General features: G+C 57.3%; 1 protein-coding gene across 1 annotated transcript; it reads right to left on the reverse strand.

Moving 5' to 3' along the window:
* Nucleotides 1-2,179: 2,179 nt before the first annotated feature.
* On the reverse strand, nucleotides 2,180-6,352 carry FEZF2 (FEZ family zinc finger 2). Its single transcript, XM_043519258.1, has 6 exons — nucleotides 5,454-6,352; nucleotides 4,356-5,192; nucleotides 4,029-4,163; nucleotides 3,693-3,825; nucleotides 2,577-2,837; nucleotides 2,180-2,541 (listed from the first exon to the last, which is right to left on the reverse strand). The coding sequence occupies exons 2-5, from the start codon at nucleotides 5,139-5,141 to the stop codon at nucleotides 2,590-2,592; spliced, it is 1,302 nt and encodes a 433-aa protein (XP_043375193.1). The 5' UTR covers nucleotides 5,142-5,192; nucleotides 5,454-6,352; the 3' UTR covers nucleotides 2,180-2,541; nucleotides 2,577-2,589.
* Nucleotides 6,353-8,989: the final 2,637 nt, after the last annotated feature.

Here is an 8,989-nt window from a genome sequence, read left to right on the forward strand (position 1 = left end):
CTGGGGCAAAAATTGGGGATTGGTCCTGCTTTGAGCAGGGGGTTGGACTAGATGACCCCTCCTGAGGTCCCTTCCAGCCCTGAGATGCTCTGATTCTCACCACCGGCAAAACCTCCCCCGGGAGCAGGATCGGCCCTTTGAGTCAGACCCCGCTGACGAGGAAGAGGGACACCAGCAGGAGCGGTCCAGTGGAAAAGACCCCAGCTGGGAGTCCGCTGTCCCAGAGGTGAGCAATGCACCCCGGTGCTGCCCTGAAGCCCTCGGCCTGGCACAGGTGCCCCCACCCGGGTTGGCTTGGAAGAGGGAGAACTTTTGCTGACGTTCAATCAAAACCTGCTCCCAGCACGTGTCTCAAGTCCGGGCAGCCCAACCTGTTCCACCAGAGCGCAGCCGTCCCCACCAGCCTCGGGTTTAAGCTAACGGCCCTAAAGGCCCTAAAATGTTCCCCGCGGTGGGGTCAAGGGACCCGCCCTCAGGCTCAGCCCCTCCTCTAGGGAGGAGGAATCCCTGCAGCGGGGGGGGGAGGGGGTTAAGATTTAGAGACTTTTTCTGAGCGGGATTTTGTATCTGAAAATTAAGATGGATCTTGCAGCCAGTTCTAAGGCAGAGTGACCTTAGAAGGCAGCACCGGCGAAATCCCCCGGCCTGGCCCCCTGCATAGCCCCCATGGGAAGATGCTTGTGGCCTTAAAATCGGTGAACTTTGTCGCGTTCCAACAATAAAAACAACAATGACAAGCCCCCTTGGAAATCTGATCACGCGCCCCCCCCGGACCCCTCTGGAGCAAGCGGCAAAGCTCAATTGGGCACGGGGCGGTATGCAGGGGGGGCTCCTCGCCTGCCCGCATTTAGCCACTCAATTAAGGGGGGGGGGGAGTGAACCTCCGCTAAAGCGGTCCCCAGCCATTTGGTGCCCTGCTGGCTCGCCTGTTCATTGGCGAGCTTGGATTGAGCAGCACGCACGGGCCCGGCCGGCTGAATTTCCCTTCCCCGCTAGAATAATATTGTTCCTCCCGACGTGGGCAGAATAGACACTTGCATATTAAGAGTCTGGGAGGAGGGAAGGGGGAGAGTGGAAGGGAACAGTTAGTGTAATCCAAGGGCTTGATTATCCATATTCTGATCAAAAAGGGGTTGCCGGGCCCTGCTGGGAGTGATTAGATTAATGTAATGCGGTTTGAAGGGTCTGTGTTTTCTCTCTTAATTTGGGTCATTACTCAGAAAGCAAGCGTGAGATCAGTTCATCAGCATTCAGGGCAAAGATAGCCATTCAGGAAATGGGCTTAAATGCGCCTTAATGAAGGGACCAAAAGGTGACATTCTGGAAAGCCACAATTATCTTCCATCTTCAAGCTGAAATCCTCCTGCCAATATTACAGGAAATCCGCGGTGTTAGAGCTCCAACGAATCGATAAACGCCTCTGAGCGAGGGGAAGGGGGAGATTTAGAGCAGGCGCTTCGGCAGCAACGTGTCCTCTTTGTGGTTGTGTTTCATTTCTCTACCTGCCTTCATTTATTTTTAACTTTCTTCCCCAGCCTGTCTCGGCTTCCCAAACCCCCCCCCCCCAACAAAAACAAAACCGACCCCTTTAAAAAACAGGGGAAAGGGGACCCAGCCGCTTCCCACGAGCTGTACCTGGTCTTAGATAACTGCGCAATATTGGGTGGAAAACTCTTACGTTGGCCGGAGCGATCGGTCGCACTTCTAGGGGCTGCGGCCGGCGGTTCGCTCCGCCACTTCCCCGGGGAAGGTGGATGGCAAAGCTTAGCTTTTCAACACAGTCCTGCCCCTGCGGCCCCCCTCTCTGAAGCGGGGAAGGGGGAGACTAGCCCAGGAAAGAAGCAGTTAAGCAAACAGGTGATTTCCTCCCCCCTAGAGCCATTGAGCGCAGTGAGATCAGGTTCGGGCCCTTTCTCGGCTGGTTTACTATTTCTTGCAGCTCTTAAAGGCTCCTGAGCATCTCGCGTTTTACTTCTCACTCCGGCTTCTGCTACCAGCAAACCGTGGTCATCTTCCCCCCTTTGCCTAAAGTGCCAGAATCGAACCAAAACGCGAGCCGCGCAGCCATTTCCATAGCAGAACGAAATCCGAGTTGACACTGAATCGACTCCGCACCGTTCGGGTGGGTTCCCTTCGTGGATTTTTTTTTAAACGATTCAAGTATCTGTAGAAGCTTGTATAAAAGGCGAAAAAAGACTCCGCATTGACTTTTTATTATCCCATATATATATATATGTATATTCCTTATTCGATTGTACATTAGAATTTAAATTTTACAGACATATATAAAGCCTGCTCTGCCGGCACATATTTTACAGATGGGCCCTTGGGAGAAGTTAGGTTAAAACTCTTCCCCCTTCAACTCAAGACAACCAAATCCCAGGAGTCGAGCGGTAAAGGAGTTTTAAATAAGTTTCCTCTTATATACAAATGCGACTCGGAATTCAGTGGGCCGTGCGCCTGCCAAGCTGGTTTTTAAAGCAAGCGGCGGGTTGGGAGCGAGAGTGCGGGCTCTGGGAACCAGGCTGCAACCTCTGCGGGCCTTGGGAAGGCCGGTTGAGGCCCCGGGCGCGGGGGCGAGAGGAGCTTTTAGCTTTGCAAACTCCTGGGCAGCTCTTTCGGCGGGGTCGCGCTGTCGTGGAGCTTGCGGACGTGCTTCTTTAAATCAAAGTTTCTGCAAAAGCCTTTGCCGCAGGTGCCGCACGTGAAGGGTTTCTTGTCGTTGTGCGTGTGCATGTGGAAAGTCAAGTTATAGACCTGGTGAAAGGCTTTGTTGCAGATGGTGCATTTGTACTGCTTCTCCCCGCTGTGCGTCAGTTTGTGGTTCTTGTAGTTTCCTACGAGCGGGAGAAGGGGGGGAGGAAAAGGGGAAATGCGGTTACTCGTGGGTTTCCCAAGGTCTGGGGCTCCACCGCTCAGCCCCGCTGCGGGAAAGGGCCGCGCCGCGAGACTTCATTAGGAAGCGTCCTGCAAGGGGGAGTCAAGGGGGTGTCAAACTCCGTTTGCATCAAAGCCGAGCAGCGCACAACTGACACGTTACAAAATTAGAGGCCGGGTCAGTGTCCTGACCCAGGGCAAACGGAGGAACCTGGATAAGGGCCCCCGAAATGGCACCTCGTTTTAAAAAAGAGCATTTAGTGAAGAGCGTCAGGAATTCGCCGGGCGGCGGCCCGCCTCACGGGGAAAGTCACTGGAAGAGAAAAGCTTTTCCGAAACTTGTCTGCACCGGGAACGTTTCCTTCTGCTACACTCCACCAGCGAGAGGGAGACCCAAACGCAGAGCGAACAGATTAAATACGTGTGTAAACTGCCCGGCTTGGTGGCTGCCTTTCGGGACAACCTTCGAGCTCCGCTTTAAGCCTAGATTGGCCACGCGGGACCCTGCTGGGGTCCCCCTTTTTACAACCCCTTTGTCCCCCCCAAGCGAAGCGCCTCTATGTCTTGCTATATACGACTGAGCCCGCCCCGAACGTTGTGGGCAGCTGGGCGTTATTCTGCTGGGTCCAGTGGGGAGACTTCGTTTCCCCAAATAATTTCTTCCCGCTTAGATCAAGCGGACAAGGCTTTGAAGCGGCACACCGGTTAGGAAAACGAGCCTCTCCCTTCTCCCGCATTGCTTTGCCTGGCTGGAACCTCGGGCCGATACTTGAAATAAATAAAAGCCCGAGGCGATTGGTTTTTTTTTAAAATACCTTTTTGGTGAAATCCCTTTCCACAAAATTCACACACGAAAGGTTTGTAGCCCGCGTGGATCCTAATGTGCGTGTTTAGCGTGGAGCTTCTGTTGAAAGCTTTGCCGCATTGGCTACATTTGTGAGGTTTTTCCTGGGGAAAGACAAGGAGAAGAAATACATGCAGAAACTTGCGGAAATCTTGCCCTCCTTCCCTTCAAAGTCCCAGCCCTGCAAGGCCCCTGGCTGGGCCAGGGGGATCCTTGCTCGGTTACCACTTCGGTAAAATAAAACAAATATAAACCAACAACAACAACTTGATTTTGTTGGAAAACGAAAGGCAAGCCCGGCACGTACCTGCGTGTGGATAATTTTGTGTCTGCACAGGGTGCTGGCCTGCCGGAAGCCCTTGCCACAAACTTTGCAGACGAACGGCCGGGCCCCCGTGTGGACCGGCATGTGGCGAGTTAAATTGTAATGGGCATTGAAGACCTAGGAGGAAACAAGGGAAGCGTTTCAGGCGAGGGGCGCTACGGCCCTGTCTCCTCTCCCGGCCCCCCCGGTTGCGCCCGGGCTGTTCCCCAGAAGATGCAACTCCAGGGCCCAGCTTTGCCCTCAGAAACAACCAGGAGGGCGGCCTGGTGAACCCCAGAGCTGGGCTGCCCCGGGACACGGCCCCCTTACCTTGCCACACACTTCGCAGGTGAAATTCTTGGGCTTGCCCTCTGCGGAGCTGCTGACTTTGCTGTGGCTTTTCACCCCGTTCCTCTCCCCGGCCAGGGCCGTGTTCTCCTTCATCACCTGGTCCAGCTGGCCGGGGAGCCGCTCCTTGTGGGGGTACTGGGCGCTGGGGAACTTCTCCGGCGCCAGCCCGGCCAGCTTGGCGTTCTCCAGCAGGAAGAGCTTGTGGTGCGCCGAGAGGCCGGCCGGGGGCTGGGCGCCCAGCAGGCTGGCCGGGAAGAGCTGGCCGGGGAGCAGCTCGGAGGAGTGGTACGCGGAGTCCAGGTAGTTGAAGTAGTACACGGAGCCATGGGCGGGCATCCCCGCCGCCTGGCTGATGGCCTGGGGCTTGATCACTCGGCTGGCCGGCAGCAGCGAGTGCCCGAGGCCGAGCTCCGCCTTGCAGCACGCACCACAGTTGGCTTTGCACAGCCCGGCCGGGCCCCGCAGGGCGCTGCCCTTCCAGAGCTCGGAGTAGCTGAGCAGCGCCTTGGAGTGCACCTCGTAGGCCAGCGGCTGGACGGGGAGCACGCACGGGAGCGGCGGGCAGAGGCTGAGACTCTTCTTGCCCGGCTCGGGCTCCAGCCCGCCTGGCCTGGGCTCGAAGGCCGGCTTGGGCTCGGCGCCCTTGGCCATGATCCTTTCGATAGAGAAGGCCAGCGTCTTGGAGGGGTTGGAGGCGCCGCTCCTGCCTTCGTGGCGCTGGCAAGCGGAGGGCATGACCGTCTCCACGGCCGCCGAGCTCGCCATGGCGGGCAGGAGGCGAGCAGCGAGCCCGGCTGGGCACTCCCGGTCTCAGTTCTGCATTCCAGAAAAGCCAGGAGACAAATCAACTTAATAAGCACCTCGGTCCCCCTTCCCCCCCCTTTTCAAATGACCCAACCCAAGAACAATTGACCCGGGGGGGGGGACACCCGCTTAATGCTCATTAACCAGAACACACCAAAGTAACCTCCAAGCCAGAGCCCCACCACCCACCCCACCCGTCTCCTGAGCCCCAGCTCTCCCGGGCACTGTTCGAGCAGGGGAGGGGGGGGTCCAGCCTGCGCGGGGATGAATTACCTTTGCCCAGCACCGACGAGACGCGTCCCAGCAGCGCAGAGTGGCCACACGGTCACATTTTGATAGCCAACATCTTCCCGAGCGTCAGCTCGCTGGCTCTGACATTGAAAGCTGACATCACACGAAGTCACTTCAAGCAGAATGACATGGGGAGGCCACGGTGCAGCCTCCCCGAGCCCCAGCGCCGGGCTGAGGTGCAGCGGGCCCTCTCCTCCCCTCCTGCCAGTTTAAGGCACAGAATTTATCCGCCAGCCTTTAAGGGGGGGGGGAGCAAAAGCAACTTGTAAAGCAGAGGAATCGTTTTGCATGTGGCAAATTAGAAGGCAAGTGCGATTCACAAGTCGGGTGGAAAGAAGAGCAGTAGTGAGTGCTCGGGTTAGAAAAGCCACTGGGAGGGAGCGGCAGGACTTTAAAAAAAAAAGAAAGGAGGAGGGTTGTTTAAAAAACGCACATACATATATATACACACACACACAAGCATGCTCGAGTTATTCTGGCAACCCATCTGCGCTCGGCTCCATTGCGGCGGAGCCGCGAGATCATTAATAAATTGTCACTTCTCTGCGAGCCTCCCCGGCATGTCGAAATTAATAGCCAGCCCATTAATTAGGGCGGTGTATTAATGTTAATTAAACTAAGTTTAATTCTCCTCCCCGTGTAAGGTGGCGATTAACCTTAAATACACTGGTCCGGCGTGGCCAGGAGCATCAGACAGGGCTGGGGCTTTTGCGTCTGAAACGGGGCATCGCCCGCCTGAGAAGGGGTTTTGCACATTTCCTGCTCTGAGCGGTGCCCCACTGGGATGAAGGACCCTCTGCTTTGGGGCTGGTGACTCGCCCCCTTTTCATCAGCTGAATTTCGTTTAGAAGCCGCGCTACCTCATTGCAAGGATTGGGCGTCTCTGCTTTGGTTTTGCTTCGCTTTTAACGACAACGATTTGATCGCGAGGGGGGCTTTACAGACCTCAGCTGTAGGGATTTTGCTGCTTGTCTAACTGAGGGCCCAGTTGCCACCTGTTTATGGGGGCCTGGCTGCCAGCGCAGAGCCTCCCCTGCCCTGATTAAGCGCTCGCCCCCTCTCCGGGGCTATTCAGCAGAACCAATTTTCCTCCACCGATTCAGAGCTGCTCAGTTCTCTTTCACTTGGCGCCACTATAGCGCGGCGTGGAACCTGGTTTTGTATGTTTCTAAAATAAAGGGAAGGATTATCAGGGGGAGCTTGGGAAGGAGGAGAGATTTAGCCTGGCCAGAGGTAAAGCAAGCCATGAAAAGGCCCCTATATCTCCCCCCCCCCAGCACGCCTAAGAAACTTTAGAGGAATTCAGCGTTTTGTGTCCTGCTGACAAAGGCCCCCTTTTCCAGCGGGGCCGTTTGAATTCAGCTGTTTGCAGACAGCCTATTTCACCTGCGAACCACAACAAGCCCGGGGAACAAAGTCCGCTCCAAGAGGCTGCAAAGCGGCCGAGGGGTGAGAGGATCGGGCTGGAGGACTTGACCTAACGCAGGGAGCAGGCCAGCTCGCTCCTCGGCCGGCACTGCGCTCTGAGGGGCTGAAGGGGTCTCCCGGGGGAAGCAGCCCCTCTCCGCCCAGGGGAAAAGGGTCCGGGGGGGGGTGTAGTTAATTTTAGCCCAACTTCCCTTTCTTGCTGAGCGGCCAGGTTAGGGGAAGGGAGCGCGCAGAGCCGGGGGAAGGGGGCATTGGCCTGACCCGAGCTGGGTGCTGCAGGCAGCTAGGAAAGTAGATTTAAAATAATAAAAAAAAGCAACCTTGGCTCCCGTCGGACGCGCATCCTCCCTGCAGCCCTACCGCATGGGGGCACATGGCCCTTTCTCACCACCCCCTTCTCTCCTCCCCACTTCATTAGCCATCTTTCCCTGCATCGCGATGGGCCCGCTCCCTACTACACAGCGGCCAGAAAGAAAACGTGGGTGAAAACAAGCCCTGGCTAGTGTGCCACCCTCCCCAAAGCGCGCGGGCTTTAGCGAAGTATTTAATTAGCCTCCGCAAACTTCTCCTCCTCGCCTGCAGATTCGGGGGGGGGGGTTGGGAACTGTTTGACACCTTGCCACTCGCATGTTAATTAATCTCTATCTAACCCTAATTGCAGCTGATTCAAGCACAGCTCAACAGCTCACCCACACAATAAACCCTGAGCCTACTTTTATCCGGCGTACTCCGCGCTAACACATCGAGTAATTAACTCCAGTACCAACTAACAGTGCAAACAAATATTTTCTGTAAACGAGATGATTTCAGGCAAGAGAAAAGGGGGCTGGAGAACCGGTGCAGGAAACCGGAGGCACCGTGTCCCTGGCACCGAACGGCCCCGTCTTTTGCTCGCTTCCTCTCCTGTTCCTGATCATTGTCTTTCCCTTCCCTTCTTCCCGGGCCTTCGTTTTTTTAAGTTGTAACCCCCTCCCTCCTTCACGGAAAGGGTTTCTTCTTTTCCTCCTGCGGAAGCAAAGGTCCCTTTGCATCGCACGCCGGTGGCTTTTTGCTACCAGGCTAGCTGGCCGTGGAGGTGCTAGAAACGCGCCGATCCGACCTGTTCCATCCCCGCTCCCCAAGCGGCTAAACTCCCGGCGCACCAAAGGCGAACCCAGGCCAAGGGGCAGAATCCAAGGGGAGTTCAAAGAATTCAGAGCCCGGGATTGCTGCAACCCCCCGGGTGATCCCAGGCGCGGTGCGGGGGGTTTGCTTGGCTGGGACCTAAGCCCTAGGATTTAGGGGAGGGAAGGGTGACCCTCTGGAGGGATTTGATCGGCACAAGGAATAATCTTTTCTAGGGCTGGAGAGACCAACCCCACGCAGTGTAGAACCAATTCCACAGGAGCCTGTTCTCAAGGCAGCTTCTGCTCCGGAGGAAGCGGGTTCGCTCTGCCCGGGACATCGCATCCCCAGGGGCTCAGGGAATCCGGGGCAGCCCCCACGGAAGGGCTGGAGGGGCAGGCAAATGCCAGGTTAAGAAGCGGGGTGGCCCAGAGCCGGAGGAACAGCTTTGTCCTCCCAGGAGCTGCCATGATCCCTGCAGGCTGCTGGATCCAGCCGCCTGCCAGCGTGGGCGGGTGGCAGCCCCGGGAGGTAGCTTGTCTTGCCAGGGGACCCCCGCGCCCCCCTGCGGCCTTTCCCCTCGGGCGAGGGCTGCTGCTGTGGCCTGGTGGGGAGAGGCTGCTTCCAGGGATCTGGAAGAGGGTAACAGGAGCTGGGGGGGCGCTTGTGGCCCATCTCCCGGAGAGGCGTGGGCTGGGCTGGGGGGGCTGAGGGGTCCCCATCCTGCCTGCCAGGGCTGTCTCCCTCTCTCGGGGCGGACGGACACTTTGGAGCTGGCTTTGCAAAGGGTCCCCGTTCTCCACTCCGAGCCCGTGCGCTCTCCTCACCCCATGCCCCGCCCGAGCACGTGGGGGCAAAGAGCTCCCGGGGGGAGCCCCTGGGTCAGGAGGCTCCTGGCCCCCAAGGAGGCAGGAATAAGAGCCGGGCATGTTCCCCCTGCAGGTGGAGCCTTTTCGCCCCCGGGAGGCCCTAGTCCAGAGTCCCGG

This window comes from Dermochelys coriacea, chromosome 7, assembly GCF_009764565.3.
Source record: "Dermochelys coriacea isolate rDerCor1 chromosome 7, rDerCor1.pri.v4, whole genome shotgun sequence".
Lineage (NCBI taxonomy): Eukaryota > Metazoa > Chordata > Testudines > Dermochelyidae > Dermochelys > Dermochelys coriacea.